The 22,741-nt window shown below is 35.1% G+C and overlaps 1 protein-coding gene across 2 annotated transcripts in view; it reads left to right on the forward strand.

Annotated features, from left to right (window-relative positions):
• The window catches only part of LOC145284737 (protein furry-like), an 881,988-nt gene that overhangs the window by 541,714 nt on the left and 317,533 nt on the right, over positions 1-22,741 (forward strand). For both annotated transcript variants that reach the window (XM_080133679.1, XM_080133680.1), the window contains exons 39-42: positions 4,910-5,120; positions 5,208-5,306; positions 18,823-19,057; positions 22,028-22,236. In XM_080133679.1, the coding sequence (XP_079989805.1) occupies positions 4,910-5,120; positions 5,208-5,306; positions 18,823-19,057; positions 22,028-22,236 (754 nt within the window). The remainder of the gene's footprint in view (positions 1-4,909; positions 5,121-5,207; positions 5,307-18,822; positions 19,058-22,027; positions 22,237-22,741) is intronic.

Below are 22,741 nucleotides of genomic sequence, written 5' to 3' on the forward strand. Positions count from 1 at the left end.
ATCTTAAAACCAGGGCCCTAACCAATCTCACACACATCTCCGACACCTTTTGCAATTCTCGAGTTGCTGCTAACAGTGAATGTAGAGGATGGCACGTGCAAAAAACGTCATCATTCGAACGATACAAGAAGAAACCTATGCCAAATGTTATGTTACGAAGCGTATGGTGACAAGCAAAAAGAATAGACAACACAGGATTAAAAATTTGACGAACTCAACAATTTATTTTCGAATAAATAACACAGAATAATAACGAGCTGTCGTTGGGGTGAAGATGGCAGAATGTTGTTGTTGTTGTTGTTGTTGTTGTTATAAAGCGCGACGATCCCTTCGTTGTAGTAGTAGTAGCAGCAGTGCTGGTTATAATGCTGTGTCAATGGCGATAGTTGTTGTTGTTTACAAAGCGCGACGAAGCCTCCGTTTGTAGTAGTAGTAGCAGCAGTGCTGGTTATAATGCTGTGTAAATGGCGATAGTTGTTGTTGTTTACAAGGCGCGACGAAGCCTCCGTTGTAGTAGTAGTAGCAGCAGTGCTGATTAATGCTGTGTCAATGGCGATAGTTGTTGTTGTTTACAAGGCGCGACGAAGCCTCCGTTGTAGTAGTAGTAGCAGCAGTGCTGATTAATGCTGTGTCAATGGCGATAGTTGTTGTTGTTTACAAGGCGCGACGAAGCCTCCGTTGTAGTAGTAGTAGCAGCAGTGCTGGTTATAATGCTGTGTCAATGGCGATAGTTGTTGTTGTTTACAAGGCGCGACGAAGCCTCTGTTTGTAGTAGTAGTAGCAGCAGTGCTGGTTATAATGCTGTGTAAATGGCGATAGTTGTTGTTGTTTACAAGGCGCGACGAAGCCTCCGTTGTAGTAGTAGTAGCAGCAGTGCTGATTAATGCTGTGTCAATGGCGATAGTTGTTGTTGTTTACAAGGCGCGACGAAGCCTCCGTTGTAGTAGTAGTAGCAGCAGTGCTGGTTATAATGCTGTGTCAATGGCGATAGTTGTTGTTGTTTACAAGGCGCGACGAAGCCTCCGTTGTAGTAGTAGTAGTAGTATTGGTCGCGACAGCCGTAGCGTTGTAGTGATGGCGAGGCTGGCGGTCTTTCTGTCTTTTCCTTGGCTTCACTAAATATAGCAAGCATGCGGACGTAGTTGTAGACAATGGTCAGTGATGAAGAAATTGCCCCCAGGTCGAGAAAACTGTGTTTCTTTTGAGTTGTTATTTTCGCTACAGTGTGTAAGGCATCTAAGCGTTCTGCCCGTAATTTCGTGGAGGTAACCATGATCATGTGCCTCGACTTTGGTGCCATGGCAGCGATCGTAGAGTGAATCCCTACGTAGTCAATTTCTCCCCAAAGCGGTCAGGAATCATGAAACTTGAGTGGTGGTCGTCACGGTGACACGTGGCAGACAGTATGACGGCGTCCTCAAGTCAAAACGAGATCTAAATCATAACATCATAACACAAAGAACTCTTGCATATAGCAAATAGAGAAAGGCTCCCAAAAGGCAGTTCACTCAAGGGCCTCAACCCAATGATGGCTTACTGAGAATCAGGGGCCATGCTAGCAAGGCTGAGATCAAAACCGAAGAAAAATATCCCATTATCATCCCTGGCAAACACCACATTGGGTCATTGCTTGTGGGCCACTACCAACAGCAAGTGGTGGGCAGTAATATTCACATGCATGAGCACCAGAGGTATCCACATCAAAGTAATTGAATCGATGAATACCTCCAGTTTTATTAACACACTCAAGTTTTTCTTTGCCATTCGCGGCCTGGCTAAACATATACATTCCGATCGCAGGACCAATTTTGTGGGCGCCTGTAAGGAGTCGGGCATTGAATCCATTACAGGTACAAACTCTATCAGCAAGTACTTAACAGATCAAGGCTGTACCTGGTCGTTCAACCTTCCCCATGCCCCTTATATGGGAGGAACTTGGGAAAGAATGATTGGCATGACCAAAAAGATATTGGACACTATGTTTCTGCAGCACAAACAGAGATTGACCCATGAGGTACTTACCACCTTCTTGGCAGAGGTCACCTCCATAATCAATGCCCGGACTTTTGTCCCGGTATCAACAGACCCAGATGAACCTGGCATACTTACACCTGCTGCCCTCCTCACTCAGAAAGTGGGCATATCCTTCACACACAAACACAATTATGGACCCAAAGATATTTTCAAAAGTCAATGCAAATTTATCCAACATCTGGCTGAAACTTTCTGGAGCAGATGGAGAAGAGAATACTTGTCTTCGATCCAAGCACACACAAAGTGGAGATCAGATAAACCCAACTTAGAACCAGGCTGCGAGAAACGAGTGGCCCTTAGGACTGACCACACACATGTTCCCCAATAAAGACAACCTAGTGAGGAAAATGGAAGTCAAGATTTCCAGAAAGGATGGCACCAAGCTCCTCCTCAGACCCATTACCGAGACTGTCCTTCTTTGTACCGAGAACTAGAAAACTTATTACGTCTAAGACGCCAGACGAGGAGTATTATGTCTCTTAGTTTTGTCCCTTCAACAGTTATCTCTCTTGACCAGACATTTTTCATATAGAGTTTCCCCTGACTCGACACCGGCAGGTTGACCAGTGTTTTGTTCCCTTATTCTAGCTGCCTTTCTAGCCGCATGACTTGGTTTTTTTATCTCCCTTTATCCTTCGCCATTTTAAGCCATCTCCGGTAAGAAACATTATTTATCCCCTTCTTAAAGACATTTTTTAATACCTTAATGTTATTTTTTATATTATTTCATTTTTACTACAAACTTTGTTTATTTTCTTTATCCACGTGTTCGGCCCCCTTATTTCTAGCTGTCATTGATTTCCTTACACATAAGACTCCCCGATTCAGCCCTTTTATAACTTCTCATTCGGGACCTTTCCTCTCTTTGTATTTTTTTTTTGTTTCTTTCAGTTTTTTACCGTATCTACCTTCAATAAACCTGTTTATATGATTTCCTGTTTTCAGAGTTTTGATTGCTAGTACGCGTTTAATGCTAACTGTTTAAGGATCGTATGTTTCTAAACAAACGCATCCTAGGGACAGTATAGGCATGTTTGTAAGTTGTAACTGTTCCATTAGCTTGTATCTATGTGCCGAATTATGCATACCTTCAATTAATCTTAGTTGGATTAACTCTTCTTCTATTGTCTGTTCTTGTTCCTAGTTTTTCGAATTCACAGTATTTATTCACACTTCTTAACTCGTGTAAATATTTTACTATCGGTTCATCCACTTCCTGCTTCATTGCCATAAACTTGGTCCTTTCTGTAATCACCAGTCTTTTCTTTGGCCTCATGTTTCCTTTGATAATCTGACTTATTTCTTCGAAAGTCATTTCTCCTAGTTCTCAAGGGTAAACCATTGTAGCAACCTTCATAATTGCTTCATATCCAGCACTAGTCATGAACAAGTTGGTGATTTCATTTTCCCCTCCTTGTTTTTGTTGTCTTTCAACTTTTTGCATCTTGCATTAGCAGCAAAGCAATGAATCCACATATCTATGTATTCTGGGTTTTCAAGGACCAGAGATTATCCTATCGATGACGCCATTGATATGTCGTGTATAACGCTAAGCAAGCGTTCAAGAACTAACCTGTTGATGTCAGTTTATAAATATGAGCTATCTGCTCATATGCAAATTAAGTATAATTTGCATATCACTACAGTCATCCATTTTTTTTACCCATTTCAACTAATGTAGGAATATTTTTATTCTTTATGTGATGGATACCCTCCCTCCATTCCCACATTCTTGTACAATCATTTTATTAGTGATGCTGCCACAAAATGCTTATAAAATACAAAGAATAGGAAAAAATTTTAATTATATAAAAATAAAATTAAAATGAAAACAAATTAAAATAGTTATATTTTAATTTTTGTTTTATTTTTATTTTCAATCATTTAAATTTTGAAGTAATTTCATTCTTTTTAAATTTATTTTCTTCTAGCAGTTATTGTAATTTTTATCTGGAAAAAGATTGCAATTTAAATATATTTCTATTATTAAGAGAGTCAAAAGTGATTTAATGCTTACTACTCTTTCCCCTCCCCCTTCCCCCACCACCCGCCTCTCTTCCCCTTCCCCTCCTCCTCCTCTTCATCAACAACAACAACAACATTGAGTTAATGCCTGTTTTACATGCTAGCATACGTTGAAATTAACTTCCAAATTAACCTATTATTTTCTTTATATCAAACCCGACCTTGTCACATTCTTTTATGTTTCTGGTGTTTTTTTTTTGTTTTTTTTTTTGTTTTTTTCTTCCTTTCTCAATTAACCCTGCTACTTCAACTGTTCTATATCTACAAACTCAATAACCCTCATTCATTATTTTAATGTGAATAAACCAACACAGTCTCCTGTTCTGAATACATCTCTCTATACTGTCTTGATTTAATCTTCTTCATAGAATATCAGTTTATTAAAGACCCACTGTAATCCTTGTGAAGATGGTCCAACCTGAAACAGTTCTTACCTAAAAAAGATCCATTAAAGTTAAATATAGTTAATATTGTAATTGTCATTATTGTTATTCCCTTTCATGAATACACCAGCCTATCCAAGAAAAATATCATGAAGAACATCTTCACATTTGTCCCAACAAGAAATGGGAAATATGAGGAATGTTTGAACAACCTAACATATTGATCAGGTCTATGCAGACTGTTTGAACATAGCATCTGAACCGAGTTTACAGAAGATGTTTGAAAACCATATTAAGCCGATTTACTGAAAGTATTTGAACAATCTAGCATATTGACAAATTCTTTTAAATATCTTGTCGTGTTGAAGAAAATCAGTTGTACAGTTTTCTTCCTGTGAAATAATTGTTTTGACAAGCATGCAGTAACATTTTAGATTTTGATTTGATGATTATCATTTTTGTTGTAGATTTGGTAAACCTCTTTGGAACTATGAAGACATTACACCTAAAACTTTGGTTACAGCTAGCTCATCATCACTTTTATTTTTTCTTACATTGGTTCTACGAATCTTTCATGACATTCCATCTTTGCGCCATATTGAGCAACACTGGTCTCAAGTCGCTTTACAGTTAGCGTTGTCATGTTCTTCAAGACATTATGCTGGTCGCTCCTTTCAGGTTAGATTTTTTCCATCTTTTCTATCTCATAATCATTTGGTTTAACAATTTCTTTTGCATTCTATCAATTGCTATTTTATTTTCCAGATCCTTCGAGCATTAAAAGTGCGTCCTTCCACTCAAATGCTAAACGACATTCTTTCTCGTCTTGTTGAGACTGTTTCAGAACAAGGTGAAGATATGCAGGTAAGATGAATGACATTAAAACTGTATATGCTATGATTTAACCTCCTGTCAGAATGCCAGAAATATAATGTTCAAAGTTTACATTTAATACAGGATTTATGTTTTAACAAATAAACATGCAGGTTGATAGTAACATAGCCATAATACAAAATGTTGCAACAAATCAATAGCAAATACACTTAGGATATTTGTTTTTCTTGACATTATCATTTGTGACTTAGTAGTTGGATTTATTCAATAGAATTTATGAGCCTTATTTCAGGGTGGGGCTAAATTTCTTTACAGCAATTTAAATCCTAACAAAAAATATGCTGTGACTATTTGTGCTCTGTTGCGATACTTTATGTCATATGTTCTGTCAAAAAAGCAGAAATCCTTGTAGACTGAGCCAATTAGCAAAGAGATGGTTTTTAAGAAAGGTGGAAAACAATATTGAAAAAAGATCAAAGAAAATATGGATATTGTTTTGTAAACATGGTTTCTCGGTGTAGGATGATTCTTTAGTGACCGAGGACAAAAAAGAGGAAGAAAAAGAAAACTAAAAATTATCTGTGAAGGGAAAAAATACAGCAAAAATGTAAATTGAGCATTGTGATGGGCATGCACAGAAGCACCTGAGAATGGTGTGTGCGTCCTCTTGCTGGGCAACCTTTGGGTACAAGAATGTACTCGCCTAAGTGCAATATAAGGATGATTCAAGTTATTTGGGAGTGTCATCATAGACTGCTCGTTGCACATGCAGTGAATTGCATTACGAGAAGTTGGTGCAGCAGAATTGTGTTACAAGGAGTTGGTGTGTCAAATTGGATTACGAGAAGTTGGTACGGCAGAATTGCATTATGAGGAGTTGGTGCAACAAATTAAATTGCAGAGTTAGCAAGAAGAAGTTCCAACACTTTGATTTTTTTTTTTTTGCCTAACAAACTATTTTGCCATCATGGCCTTTGACCCACAACTTATAGCTCTGTTTGACATGAGTCAATCCAGGCAATTGATAGTAGAATGGTTAGAGAAGATGGAACTGATATGTCACTTAAATGAAGTAAGGTGTATTGAGTGCGTCATCCTTTTTTCTTTTTACAAAGGAATCACTACTTATAAAGCCCCAGAGGCCACTCAAGGAGAAGGGTTCATGAGTGTACAGTAGAAGTACTATAGTAATCGTTAGTAGTGAAAATTTGGTAAATTGGATTACTTAAGGGGATGGCTCATCAAGAACTTGTTTACGTTGGACTTGAAGATGACCATATTGTAGTCAACTGGAAATCCGGAAAACAGAACATGGAGTTTTAAGAAAGAAGCTTTTTCCATGGAATCTATGTTTAGGTTTAGACACAGATAAAGACAAGGCAAAATTATTGATAGTGGTTTCAGATAGACGAGTGTTTTTCCATGAAAGTTTGGTGAGGGGGGATCAAAGATTGGAGCTCAGGTGAGCACTTGCCATGAAAATAACAATAAAGCACAGACAAGCTCACAACGTCTCTTCTGTGGGAAAGAGGTTGCAGGGAAAAGAAAAGGACATCCCCCAGTAGGCTACAAAGTCTATTTTGAACTCTGTCAAGGCAGGATAAGCTGCTTCTAGCAGCTCCTTGGCAACATTTGATATATATGTTCTATTTCAGATCAGGAGTAAAGGTCAGACCCAGAATCTTATCAAGACATGGAATCTCCCCAAAATGAGAGTCATTCATTTCAATTGATGCCAGATAGGGATCAGAGTGTTGATGATGTAAAGATAGAAGCTTGGTTTTAGATGCATTAAAATTAAGGCAAGATAGGGTGTGCTAAGCAGCTCCTGCCCAGATGTGGTAACAGTACTCCATCCTACGATATACTTGGCTCTTATACAGATAGAGAATTGCATCATCAGTGAGATACCTACTGGAGTGGTAGAATGATCCAACCATTTTTCCAGATTTGTTGTATGTGTTCCATTTCATATCAGGAGTAAAGGTCAGTCCCAAGAAGCTTGTCAAGATATAGTGTTCCCCAAGACGAGTAATTCATTTCAATTGGGGCCTGATGGGGGTCAGAGCGATTATGATGAAAATAGAGAAGCTTGGTTTTAACTGCATTAAAATTAATCAGCCAACTTTTTCTTCATAGCACCACATGCTCAAGACCAGAAAGAGAGAATCAGAATGATCTTAGTCATTGCTGGCCTTTGAAGTGTTGTCATAGATTGTGGTGTCATCTACATAAATGTCTATGAATGATCTAAGAATGTGATTTGGGAAGTCATTGAAGATTAGGAAGAGGAATACCAGCGTTGATACTATAAATTTTTGATATCTAACCATCGACGACTACTCAAAGAAAAAGGATTTCATAATTGAGAGGCCATCTCCAGCTATTTTATAGCTGGTTATTCTGTGAAGTAGACCCTTATGCCGTACTCTATCAAAAGCCTTTGATATGTCAAGAGCTATTGCTCTTGAAATGAAGCCCTCATTGAGAGATTCACTAATCATGTGTGATATAACTGTTAGATCATCTGCTGTAGATCTAGCAGAATGGAAACCATTATTGCATATCACTGAGTTATTTTTACTGAGGTGGTTGATCACTTCTCTATTTATTACAGATTCCAGTAGCTTACTCATGATGCATAGAAGACTGATTGGTCCGTACCGAGAGGTAGATGACCAATCTCCAGACTAATTTTCTCTGCTTTAGCAGTGTTCGATACAGGCATCTTCATATGGGTTTGTGCATTCCAGTATCAATGCGCATTTCTACCATATTTGTTCTGCCCAAGTCTTTATCTTCCATAATGAACAAATCCTTATTCCACTTCTTACCAATTCTTTAGTGCCGCTAAATCTAAGTTTAAATGAATCATCATTCACATTCATTAGACATTGTATGAATGGGCATTTCCATTTCCCTGAATACATTGCTTACAGTATTTCTGTGTGTGGCCTTCTTCACCACAATTGTAACACCTAATTACTTGCACACTTCTTTCTTGCTTTTTAGCTTTATATACTGACCCCTTACTTTCTACTCAGTTCCCTCTTTTTTGTCTATCTTCGTATTTTAAGGATCCGGTTGGACTCAAAGCCACCTAGTGTGACAAACCTCCATGGGTTCGTCTTCATATTCATGGCTCACATCAAGCCAGGTCTTATATTTTTTTATCTCTGATTTTCTGATGCAGTTCATCCCTCATCACCATCATCTTAAATTCTCGATGAAAAATATCAGTACTTGTTTTCTAACTACCCCGTTTCCTGTATTCCGTTATATATGTCCTCTGCCAGCTGTAGTATCTGCTGCATATAGTCCTGAATTCCCTCTGATCTATCCTGCCTTATGTTGGCTAACTCGACTATATGCATATTAGGATTTGCAATAGTGATCCCTTTAATTCTATCTATGTTAAACATGCATTGTTTGACATTAACCTATTTATGAATTGCCTGACCAGGTCCCTTATCGTCAGAAGGGCTGCCTGACATTTTCCTTTATCTGCAGCTCCTACTACTTAAAAATATATCTCTATATCGTCCTGCCATCCTCTCTATGCTCTAATGGTCTTTAAAAAACTTTTCAAATGTACTTGTGAAGTTAAGCTGTGTAAGGTGTTAATTTTAGTCAAAATCACCTATTATCACTTATCAATACTTATCAAAGACATTCCGACACAAAAGGGATTCTCCCCAAATTATGTTCATTACTGAACTTACTGCATTCTTTAATTCTGTGGTCAAACCCTGAATAAATTCCATGAAAATGTTTTGTTATTTTAAAAATATGTATGCAACAGTTGAAAGAAAAAAAAATTTCAATATCGAATTAGTACTAAAACAAGAAAAAAAAATTTCAATATCGAATTAGTACTAAAACAAGAAAAAAAAATTTCAATAAAATTTTAGTGGATTTGTTATTTACATACACAAATATGAATGTATATATATATTTCATATATATATATATATATATATATATATATATATATATATATATATATATATATATATAGCTTAATGTAAAAGGAAAAGAGAAAGTTCAATTCCACAAAAGGAGACTTATCCGAATAATGCCAAGCTCAACAATAATTATTGGAGCTTATACAGTAGTATGAAATGAAGACATAAAACTATAGATATAGGATGGATCATTTATTTAATAATGGAATACAGGCAAAATTTGGGGGACAGAAGGGACTTTTTATGCCAGGTCATTTCAAAGCCTAATGCTTCTCATCAGAAGAGTAGAGAAGGTGCTAGGTAGCATGGGGAAGATGCAGCGTCTAGCATAAGGTTCATTAGGGATGAAAAAGATTAAGAGGAATTATAAAATGTTGGGGGAAGCTTTATTGAATTCTAAATAAATAAGGAGAAGCTTGTTATATATAGTATGATATATAAGATTATATATGGTCTTTAACATAGTATTGAGATTAAGGGGTATATGTATTATGGTTAAATAGGGGGTGTATTGTTGCTGCGTGGTAATTTATTTTAACGGTTTGTGGGGTGTCTATTTTCTATAGAGTGGGTAATTTTGATTGGTGCCACCTAAACAGCAAATGGCGGCTATAAAATCGCTTATAATTTGGGGGGGGGTATGCAAGGTTGTAAAAGTGAAAGATAAAATGCGGCAATATATTTATAAGTTTCTACTGTTATGATATAGGGAGTATGAACATAAGGAGATTAGGGTGGCGATGACTATGAGTGCATTTAACTATAATAATAATAATGATAAAATATTAATAGTAATAGCGTTAAAAAACAATGCAGTAATAATAATGATAATAATAAAGATAGTAGTAACAATACTTCTACCACTACCTTCACCATCACCACCACTACTACCAATAATAATAATGAAAATACTGTTAATACTAATTATTAGGGGTGGGTAAAAGAAAGGGATACAGACAAGTGGGGTGGGGTCAGAGTAGGGGTTGAGGAGTGAGGGGTAAGTGGTCCCGTACAAAATAAAGTAAAATAAAGAATATATATATATATACACACACACACATATGCATATACATACATATATCCATATATACAAACACAGATAAAAAAAAAAAAAGATGTAGAATAAGCCAGGAAAGCGTAGGGTTTGGTGAACAAAAGGCCCTTGGGTTTAAATTAAATTAAAGGATTGCTTCACTGGGAACGGTAGTTTCAAGAGTCTACCTTAAAACTTTAAATTTCTTGAAGTTCGATTATAAAGGCCATCAAATTTAAGTTTATATGAACAAGCCAGGCTTAGAAAATTGAATACATACTTTCTCGTTTATGAACACGAGGGACAGGTCCATCGAATCTACGTAACTACTTAATGTAGTAGTTCTAATCTCCAAGAGATATAAGAAGCATAGCTTATAGCCGTCCTTTAAAGTTCCATATTTCTCCAAATATTTCATTGAGGTGGTCTTGTGTAGATGTGTTGGTCTGGTGAATTCTTATTCCTCCTAATTTGGACGGCAAGAAACTGTATTTTTTCAACGGAGACTCTTGTGATGGAAATTACCCAAAACTGGGCTGGTTTAACTGTGTTCAAATCTAAGTTATATTATCAGTAGGAAGTAGCATCTAGAAGGAAATTGGAAAATGTTTGCTTGTAAGTGGTTGGGAACGTGTTTGGCTGGTAGTCGGAGGGGGTAGGATAGGGATGGGGATATGTCTGTATGGGTGACGGGGGTGGGTTGGGTTGAATCGGGAGAGCTTTTCTTAGGTTATATTTTCGATACATTTAAAAGTTTTAATGTAAATACTACTGGGTGGAGGGCTCAGTGTAAATCTAATAGTGGAGACCAAATGTGGGGGGGGGCTCTCCAATGGGGTTTCGGGGTGGTGGTTAGATGGTTCTGAATTTAGGTTTTAAGTCTTTAGCCCTGGGAAGGGGTTTCAAAGCTATATTTTCATTGGGCCTAAGTTTTATATTGTTTAGGTTATATTCTCGTTGCATCATGCGCTAATTGGTGGTTTGGTTGCAATTTACAGGTGGTATTAAGTGTGCATATTTACGGGGATAGGGTTTGTTAGGCAAAGTTGTTAGTGGGCTTATGTTTAAAGCAGATATGTTGTTAATTAGGCCTTGCCAAGATGCAGGCGATTCTAGGTTGGTAATTTATTTAAAGTTATGTAATGGTTTTGTGTTCAGAGGGTGTGCTAATACTTTATATTAAAGAGTTGAAGTTTTTTATGGTGATTTTTTTTTATATATATATATACTAGCAGGGAGACCCTACATTGACCAGGATTAAATGATGATCAACGAATGTTTCAAACTCTCATATTTTTTATTGTCATTGAAATCGGTGAAATCGACTATTTTTCAATCAAATCGATTGATTGCCTGTTCTAGTTGGGGATCCATCGCAGTGCACCAAAAGGAAGCTTCACATGCCTCTCTGTAGTGACTTAGTCTATAATACATTGCAGTCTACATTGCACTGTAGAGAACCTACTGTTAATTTTATAAAATTATTTTTATATATATAATGGCTTGAATTAAAGTTTAAAATGCAAAAATCAATTGTGCTCTAAACTGAAGCATTCATTTCGAACGCGCTCTTGTCATAAAAAACCTACTGTTGATTTTATATGCCTGGCCTTACTGCTTGTGCGGTGATAATGGCTTGAATTTAAGTTTAAAATGAAAAAGTCAAGTATAATGGCACAATTGTTCTTTAAACAGAAACATTCATTTGGAACACACCCGTCATACTGTTGATTGTATATGTTGGGCTTTTCAGCTTGTGTGGTAATAAAACTTCTCAAATGTACTTGTAAAGTTAAGCTGTGTAAGGCGTTAACTTTAATCAAAGTCACTTATTATCACTTATCAATACTTATCAAAGACGTTCCAACATAAAACCTATATAAAAACACTGCCAGGCACATAAAGTACCTTCATTTGAGATTTCATAAAAATTGGTCCGTTTTCAAGTCCATAGGGAACAAACACAGACATATAAAACTTTATATTTATTTGCTATAATAATTAAATAATAATTAAATAAATATAATAATTAAATACCTACAGACACTAGTGTTCAGGAATCATCAGTGCAGGGTGTCACGATTAATGCCAGTCGAGATTCGAACTCTGGCAACAGAAGTCATGTCTGGCTTCATTAGCAAGGACCTGAACCACTCGGCTACCGACAACCGCCAGAAATATAGTTGAAATTAAACATTTATTATTTTTAAATGCTTTTAACGTCAGTCAGAGTGATCTAGTCATTATATGACGATTTACGCATATATATATATATATATATATATATATATATAGTTACATTTCAAGATCCAAATATCTATATCTATACCATAGTAATATTATTAGGTTGGTGCAAAAATAATGTCATTATTTGACATATATCTGATAAAAAATGATATTATTTTTGCACCAACCTAATAGTAAATTACTAAATGATCTAACCGTATAAGGAAAAAAATGTATAAAATGTAAGGAATTAGTTTTGTATTTTCGACTGATGTAAACCCTTTTTAGACATAACCCTAATTAACCATTTCCAGAAAATAAATATTAGATAAAGTAATAATAATAATAGTAAATAATTTCTTTATAGAAAAAATTTTCAAAACACTTTCATACGTTAAATAAAACCTGTCTAGCTTTACAGTATGAACCAAGATGGCTGCCAGAACAAACATTTTTTTCTTCTTGCAGTATTTTATGATTTTTCTCTGTCTAAGCAAAGAATTTTTAATTTTTCTGAAGAGTGTATGAACGAAAACAGCTGATATTGACATAATAATACCCATTTGTTTCTGTATAACGCAACGCATCTGTAACAAATGTACCAAAATTGTAACATGCTAGAGGAGCTTTTTTCATGAAAAATAAATATTTAGATTTTGGAATGTAACTTTACTGTTGAGCTTTTATATATGCTCTGTTGTATTTAACATGCATTGATCTTCTAAAAATACAGAATTCATATACACAAAAAGTGAAATATAATTGAAAAAATATATTTTAACCAAATAACAATAAAGATATATATATATAAATTTCTCTTACAGAGCAGAACACACGAGGTAAAAATTTAAAATTACTTACCTCTCTTAATTTTTTTTTTTACTTTTGCTGTGTTTTTAAAAGAACACTTTATTTTAACATTGTTCTTTTTCCATGGTAGCTGGTGTTCTTTGATAGAATAAATTGGTCTTATCATGAGTCGGTTGTAAAAAAAACGTATGTATAATTTGTTGGCAGCACTTTTTCCAAATACTTATGGATTAAATAACTCAGCGACTCCCCCTTCATTTTTTTGGAAATATCTAATTAGGTTAAAGTCATGGCAGAAAATAGAGCAAGTGACTACTTTCCTCTTGTCAGAATAAACCAAGACAAAGCAAAAAAGTTTCCCTTTCAAAACAAAACAAAAAAGTTACCCCTTCAAGACAAAACAAGAAAGTTACCCCTTCAAGACGAAACAAAAAAGGTTACCCCTTCAAGAAAAAACAAAAAAAGTTACCTCTTTCAAGACAAAACAAAAAAGTTACCCCTTCAATACAAAACAAGAAAGTTACCCCATTCAAGACAAAACAAGAAAGTTACCCATTCAAGACAAAACAAGAAAGTTACCTTTTCAAGACAAAACAAAAAAGTTACCCCTTCAAGACAAAACAAGAAATTTACCCCTTCAAGACAAAACAAAAAAGTTACCCCTTCAAGACAAAACAAAAAAATTACCCCTTCAAGACAAAACAAGAAATTTACCCCTTCAAGACAAAACAAAGAAATTTACCCCTTCAAGACAAAACAAAAAAGTTACCCCTTCAAGACAAAACAAGAAAGTTACCCCTTCAAGACAAAACAAAAAAGTTACCCCTTCAAGACAAAACAAAAAAGTTACCCCTTCAAGACAAAACAAAAAAGTTACCCCTTCAAGACAAAACAAAAAAGTTACCCCTTCAAGACAAAACAAAAAAGTTACCCCTTCAAGGCAAAACAAAAAAGTTACCCATTCAAGACAAAACAAAGAAGTTACCCCTTCAAGACAAAACAAAAAAGTTACCCCTTCAAGACAAAACAAGAAAGTTACCCCTTCAAGACAAAACAAAAAAGTTACCCCTTCAAGACAAAACAAGCAATTTACCCCTTCAAGACAAAACAAAAAAGTTACCCCTTCAAGACAAAACAAAAAAGTTACCCCTTCAAGACAAAACAAAAAAGTTACCCCTTCAAGACAAAACAAGAAATTTACCCCTTCAAGACAAAACAAAAAAGTTACCCCTTCAAGACAAAACAAAAAAGTTACCCCTTCAAGACAAAACAAAGAAGTTACCCCTTCAAGACAAAACAAAGAAGTTACCCCTTCAAGACAAAACAAAAAAGTTACCCCTTCAAGACAAAACAAAAAAGTTACCCCTTCAAGACAAAACAAAGTAGTTACCCCTTCAAGACAAAACAAAAAAGTTACCCCTTCAAGACAAAACAAAAAAGTTACCCCTTCAAGACAAAACAAAGAAGTTACCCCTTCAAGACAAAACAAAGAAGTTACCCCTTCAAGACAAAACAAAGAAGTTACCCCTTCAAGACAAAACAAAGAAGTTACCCCTTCAAGACAAAACAAAGAAGTTACCCCTTCAAGACAAAACAAAAAAGTTACCCCTTCAAGACAAAACAAAAAAGTTACCCCTTCAAGACAAAACAAAGAAGTTACCCCTTCAAGACAAAACAAAAAAGTTACCCCTTCAAGACAAAACAAAAAAGTTTCCCCTTCAAGACAAAACAAAGAAGTCACCCCTTCAAGACAAAACAAGAAAGTTACCCCTTCAAGACAAAACAAAGAAGTTACCCCTTCAAGACAAAACAAAGAAGTTACCCCTTCAAGACAAAACAAAGAAGTTACCCCTTCAAGACAAAACAAAGAAGTTACCCCTTCAAGACAAAACAAAGAAGTTACCCCTTCAAGACAAAGCAAAAAAGTTACCCCTTCAAGACAAAACAAAGAAGTTACCCCTTCAAGACAAAACAAAGAAGTTACCCCTTCAAGACAAAACAAAAAAGTTACCCCTTCAAGACAAAACAAAAAAGTTACCCCTTCAAGACAAAACAAAAAAGTTACCCCTTCAAGACAAAACAAAAAAGTTACCCCTTCAAGACAAAACAAGAAATTTACCCCTTCAAGACAAAACAAAGAAGTTACCCCTTCAAGACAAAACAAAAAAGTTACCCCTTCAAGACAAAACAAAAAAATTACCCCTTCAAGACAAAACAAAGAAGTTACCCCTTCAAGACAAAACAAAGAAGTTACCCCTTCAAGACAAAACAAAAAAGTTACCCCTTCAAGACAAAACAAAAAAGTTACCCCTTCAAGACAAAACAAAAAAGTTACCCCTTCAAGACAAAACAAAAAAGTTACCCCTTCAAGACAAAACAAGAAATGTACCCCTTCAAGACAAAACAAAGAAGTTACCCCTTCAAGACAAAACAAAAAAGTTACCCCTTCAAGACAAAACAAAAAAGTTACCCCTTCAAGACAAAACAAAAAAGTTACCCCTTCAAGACAAAACAAGAAATTTACCCCTTCAAGACAAAACAAAGAAGTTACCCCTTCAAGACAAAACAAAAAAGTTACCCCTTCAAGACAAAACAAAAAAGTTACCCCTTCAAGACAAAACAAGAAAGTTACCCCTTCAAGACAAAACAAGAAATTTACCCCTTCAAAACAAAACAAAGAAGTTACCCCTTCAAGACAAAACAAAAAATGGATATAATAAATAGAATATAAATTTTTATAGAGAAAATCCTTATTTTTACTTTTTTGCAAATCAAAGATTGCTAGTGTGCTTAAAAAAAAAGAAAAACATCTGTAAGTTTTTAGTATCAGAAGAGATACTACACTTTGCTTAAAAAAAGGGGGAAAATTGTCAAAGAGATTAGAAAATTACAAACAGAAATTTTGGTTCATCTGCATTTTGCCATTGCCTCAGATCAAGAATGAGGCCTATTAAATAGCATTTTGTAGAGCCTTGCATCCTTTTGCTGCCACAATCCTTCTGGAATACTGTCTAGGTAACAGTTTTTATTTACTTTTCAACTTGAGAGATAAGGAGAGGAGAGAGTGAGAGGATGTAGGTTGGTGGCGATGAAATGCAGCACACACGCATCTAGCGTGTTTGACTTCTCATGTCTCTTGTTTGCAACTGTCAACCCAAACAATCCGTTTTTATTGGCATTCCATAACTATTCACTGTTTCTATATTTAGCCACTGCCATTATCTCCAGGTCAATAACTAGCGCATTCAATGTCTGGTCAGCAATGGGACTCGAGTACCAGGCATTGCCTGGTGTCATAATCCAACATATCCCATGTACGATTTTGATGCCCCCCACATACCATCAGGAAATGGGATAGTTAAGCGATCTGATTGCACAATCAAGCAAATTGCTTCAAAAATACAATGCTCAGTTTTGGAGGCACTGTATTGACACAATGTCATACCATAGTTTCCGATCCATACATGGGTTAAGAATTGACACGGAAGATGTACCACGCAGTTCAGCAAGGATACAAAAATCTATAATCCACACTCAGTCTCTATTATTGGAATACTGCGGCACATAAAGAATGGGCATCCAATATGCAGGAGAATAAGAAATGCGATTGTGATGCAGCAGTTTTAATGAAAGTAACTTTTATTAAAAAGCAGTTAAATCTTTTCATAATTAATGCTTAGATCCTCATTTTACCCCAATGGAAATAAAAGGTTCTTTCCTCAATATAACTGATTTTTACTCCAGATTAAGTTGGATCATTCTACTGCTCCAAAAAGTACTTTCCTCCTGACAGAATCATCTACCTGTATAAGAGCCATATATATCGTTCATATATCTCCAAACTCTCTAAACTCTACAACAAATGCCTTAATGAACTTTGCTTTCCGGACTGCTGGAAAACTGCTTCTGTGGTACCAGTTTTCAAGAATTCTGGCAAAAGAACTGACCCAGTAAATTATCACCCCATTAGCCTCCTCCCACTTTGCGCCAAAATATTTGCGTCCATAATTAGCCAAGCTCTAGTCCAGCACCTTACAGATGCTAAACTTCTGATTGACCAACAATATGGATTTTAGGCAAGCCAGTTCCACAGTAGACATCCTAACTGTAATCTCTGAACATATATACCATTCACTGGACAAAGCAGGGGAGGATAGAGCGGTAGCTCTAGACATATTTAAGGCTTTTGACAGAGTATGGCATGAGGGGCTCCTCAGGAAAATTAGATCATACGGCATCACTGGAAGAATACTTAACATAATTAAATCATTCTTTGATAAGAGAAAAATCCAGGTTGTCTTCGACGGTCGTACATCTAAACAATAAGATATAAGCACGGGAGTGCCTCAAGGGTCTATCCTTGAGCCTCTATTATTCCTAATATTCATAAATGACCTCCCCGACAAAATTACCTCTGATATGGGTATATATGCTGATGACACCACACTCTATAACAGGCACAACAGGAAAACAAATGAACACATATCTAAAGAAATGGCAGAAACACTAGAGGATGACCTCCAATCTGTAGTGGGATGGGAACAAAAATGGATGGTCACATTCAATGTTGCCAAGACTAAACTTGTTTCCTTCAATAATTACAAGAAACCTTCTCTACCACCAATAGCAATGGCCAGTGACTCTTTATCTGAAAGTACATCTTTCAAACTCCTTGGCCTAATGTTCACAGGAAACATGAGTTGGAACAATTCCATCAAGAGCATTGCCAGGACCGCTGCGAAGACGGTAGGCTTTCTCTACCGTGCTAGAAAACTACTAACACCCAAAAGTATCCTGTACCTCTATAAGGCCACCATTCGCCCATGTATGGAGTATTGTTGTCATATTTGGACTGGTGCATCGGCTACTAGTCTTTCGCTCCTAGACAAGGTTCAAAAGAGAGTCGCCAATCTGATAGGTCCTGAACTGTCATCCAAGCTTCAGCCTCTGTCCCATCGACGAAACGTTGCATCCCTCTGCCTGTTCTACAAGTATTTTAATGGTGAATGCTCTGACAAACTGCAGACACTTGTGCCCCATGACGTAAACATCCTCGACAAATCCGACAGGCAGTTAAATCCCACCCCCACACAGTAGAGATCCCTAGATGTAAAAGATCTTCTATTCCAGTAGTTCTTCCCCAGAACCGCTATACTATGGAATTCCCCAACTGTATTGACATGCAGAAGTTCAAGTGTAACGTGAACCAACATCTTGCTGCCCAACTCCCTACATAGTACCCCAGTAGCTGTTTCCGCTAATAGTAGCCCCCCCCCCCACACACACACCAAAGTGGCGATGTGCCTTGTTTGGTGTGAAAATATAATTTAAAAAAAAAAATTACTTTTGTTAATGGCAAACTAACTTTAAATATATAGAATTTATGAAAACTCTTCTACGGATAAATTCTTTACATTTTTATTTTGTGCCGAACAAACGTAATAATTTCTCCTTGTTTTTTTGTTTTTTTTTTCTAATGTTGATTGTTTTAATAATCACTGATTATTTGCAGGGTTATGTGACTGAGATAATGCTCACATTGGAAGCATTTGTCAACAATCTCGACTTGGAACTCTATTCTTTTGATCACATGAACAATCTGTTCTTCTCAACGCCAAATTTAGCCAAAAACACAAATCTTGATTACCGAAAAAATGCCCTAGTCTTTTCAAGATTGCCTCGAATGCATACACGTAGCACAAGCTATTCAATGTCTGTCAATTCTTCTTCTTCTTCTTCAACGGCTGGTAAATATATATTTTGCATTTATTCATCTTGAAAAATAGTTGATGTTCACCTGTGTTTGTTAGCACATAATTTCAAGAATATCTTAATATATATTAATTTTTACTTCTATTAATAAGATTTAGTCTGAAGCCGAACCTATACTATTACTTCTATTAATTGTACGATTGTACTATCTTTTAATGCTCAATTCAAGAGGAGGTGGTGTCATATTTGTTCTGTTGTTATGAGACACTTCTCTCAGGTATTACATCCTCCATGGAGAAGGTAATGTATTATCTGTTCTATTGTCGCAAGACCATTCTCCCAAGCATTACTTTCTCCTTTTTTCGAGGTGGGGAATATACTATTTATTTTGTTGTCATGATATCAGGCATTACTTCTTCCTGGAGGGGGTATAGTCTAGTATCTATTCTGTTGTCATTAGACCATCTTCCTACTAGGCATTATCTCCTCCTTGAAGAGAGGGTAGCATACATTAAAAAGAAATTGTCACAATTGGCTGTTTATTAGCAAATTCAACATTTACATTATATATGTTAGATACGTGACTAGAGTGAAAGAATATTAAATGTTTAAATCAAAATCAAATTAATTTTCTCTCACCCTTTCCCTTCCCACATAATATCCCTCTCATCACAACATCGAAGAAGAGTCAGTCAATTCCTGATATATAAGCTACTTCCAAAACGTTAAGTGACATTGGGTTATTTCTTTCCTCCCATGTAATATTAGAGTCGCTTAATTCCTCTTGTAACTTGCTCTCCTTCAAAGAGGAGTTGAGTAGATATTCTACGTAATCTATCTTCACAAAAGTTACTTGAAACAGAATCTACTTTTATTGTAACTTTATTGCATCTTTTCCGTGTGTAGTTTGAACTATGGAGCTTGTGACTTTCTGGAGTTAGTCTAAAGTTCACAAGTCTAAGGTTGGATTGTCCAACAAAAAGAAATAATGAAATCAGTTCTAACAATAAAAACTCAGTAGAATAATGAAAAGTATTTCAAACTATGCTTTCATGATTAACTGATGATACTTTTAGCACATACCCAGATCAACTTCCCTAACTCAAAAGATGCTTTGGATTCATAAGTTTCCTAACATTCACGGTAATATTTTCTTATCAGAGGATTCTACATATTTTTAAAACATGAAAGTGTTTATGGACAACAATCCTCCAACCCCACCCCCCAAATTATATTGAAATTAAAAATTCTGTTAGCCCTCATTCAAAATATTTAATAGGGTAAATTATTGGTATTGTCATGTTTTCGGCAGGTTTTGTACTATAATTTGGCTCTTAGATTTAACTCTTGTATGCATATCCTGGTGCTTTGGTGGAGGTGAATGAATCCAGATCAAAACCTTTCATTGTCCATCTCCATTTATTAGGGATGACCACTTTCACTGATGATTTATGTGCTTGTGTTTTAACTCTTCCTCCTAAGCTAAGAGTGAATCTGTTTTTACATGGGATTACTTTATCAGGTGCTTGCACCAGGATAAAGTACTTTGACTATTCTGATGATGTGACAGTTCTTGTAGTAAACAGTGCTAAGATTAGTCATCAACATGAAAATAAGATTGTATAAAAGAGTGACAGGTGCTAAAATTAACTGACACAAGTCTCTTACCTTTATGCACAGGTACTTGGAAGGAATAACTCTACTAGGATCCTTTTAGACAAATGAACCGTGGTTTCATCCTAATTTCCAGCTAGATAAAAATTTGTTAGAAATATTGAATATGGCCAAAGTCACAACTATCTGATTGAGTTTCATTAAAAAGGTGAGAGCAGCTCATCCTCAATTGATATTCAATGCTTTTCCTCTCATCTTCCTTTTTACTTACTTAAACTAACGGAAACCCTTTTCAGGTTCTTGTGGCTTGGCAAGGCTCGAATGGTAAAATCTCAAAATATGTAGCTTTCATCTGTCCAAAGACAGACCAAGTATTGGGATTCATCAAAATGTTTTACATCCTAAATGGTGAATCCTGGAAAGTAGTTATAAAAGAAAAGAAACCTAAAAACCACCACGGGTTGAGAAAACTAGGTCTTTAGAATATTAATGATGAGTAGTTGGCTCTTGCTCCCATTGTATGGGAAGGAGTGAAAGTCTTATAAACTGATGAGAATGATCTAACCAAAAATGATAGTTATACATTTTTAGTATAATTTGGAAGTGTTATTACTAATTTTCAAATGAATATGCATTATAAGCAATAATTGAAAATAACATCATAATAAATGAAAATAATTATTGTTTATTATAGAAGGGATTTTTAAAAATTTTAAATATTAAAAATGTTTTTTTTTAATTTTCATTTACATTAAAATTTTATAGTGTTTTTCCTTTTTATAAATGATTTTTACATTTACACATTAATGATAATCTTTTAAAAATTTTCCATGATTCAAGATTTTAAAAATATTTAGTCATAACCATCATTTGATACATGAAGAATTTAATTTATAATTATTCATTTTATCGCATTTCTTCTGACTGACAAAACAAAAAGTGTTTTGTCTTTATTAGATTTTAAATTTAGATGTTTTGTTCTGTTGTATTTTATGGGTTTTTTAATGATGTATATTCTTTCATTGAATTATCTTTCAAAAATAGATATAATCATAAAAAATTATTATAAAAAATGAAAGTAAAATGTCACTTGAATTAATATATTAAACATAATTCATTGCATAACAATTAAATGTATTCAGAATGTCATTATTACATTTTCTACTGATCTGCAAATGACATATTTGTCTTCCATTTTTTTTTTTTTTACATCTAACTTAACTCTACAAAATGAATGCTTATATCAGCAAGATATGTGCAAGTACATTTTAGGAGGAGAGAATTCAGCCAATTAAAACCAATTCATTTAAATTTAATTTGAGCCAGTTATGATTGTTGTATGTATTTTTATATTTGTGGGATAATGTGTTTTACTGGTCCTGTTTTTACAGATCCCCGTGGCCGTACAGTATCTGATGTAGAAAATCAACGCCCGTCAATGACCCATCAAAGAATTTCCTCACAATCTCTAAAGATGCTTGATCAAAATAATGCTGATGACAAGCTATCAATTGTTAGCCAAATGTTTTGGATAGCCGTCTCTATGTTAGAATCTGACTATGAATATGAATTTTATTTAGCCATCCAACTGCTCGACAAGGTGAGTAGATTTGGCGGCATTCGCATTCATCTTTGAGAAGCCATCTTATTTCATTGTTTTTTTCTCTCATTATTAATGACATTTTAAAGAAAATGCTTGGAAAATATCTATATATCTATCTTTATTTATATAAAGTTAGGTATATTTATATGTTTATATATTTCTATGTATAGGATTCATTCCTAAACTAATTAACTGATCATTATGAAATATTAGAATACAGCTGCATAGTGTTAGGGCAAAGAATATGATCTACATTTAGTTTAAGGAAAGAATGAATCTTTTTGTGGAAATTCAGATACCTCTGAAAATTTAACAATAGGTATTGATTAATAAATATTCTCCAAATTTGGATTTCTTTAAAATATTAAAGGGTTTTAGAGGAAATAATATAGGCACAAACCCTTATTGGAAAATTTAAATGTATCAGATTTGCATTAAATTTGATCCATAGTCATTAGATACCAAGTAAGCAAGATTTCTAGAATTTCAATTTCTTATTAAC

Source organism: Euprymna scolopes, chromosome 9, assembly GCF_053919585.1.
Source record: "Euprymna scolopes isolate OS-2025 chromosome 9, ASM5391958v1, whole genome shotgun sequence".
Taxonomy (NCBI): Eukaryota; Metazoa; Mollusca; class Cephalopoda; order Sepiida; family Sepiolidae; genus Euprymna; species Euprymna scolopes.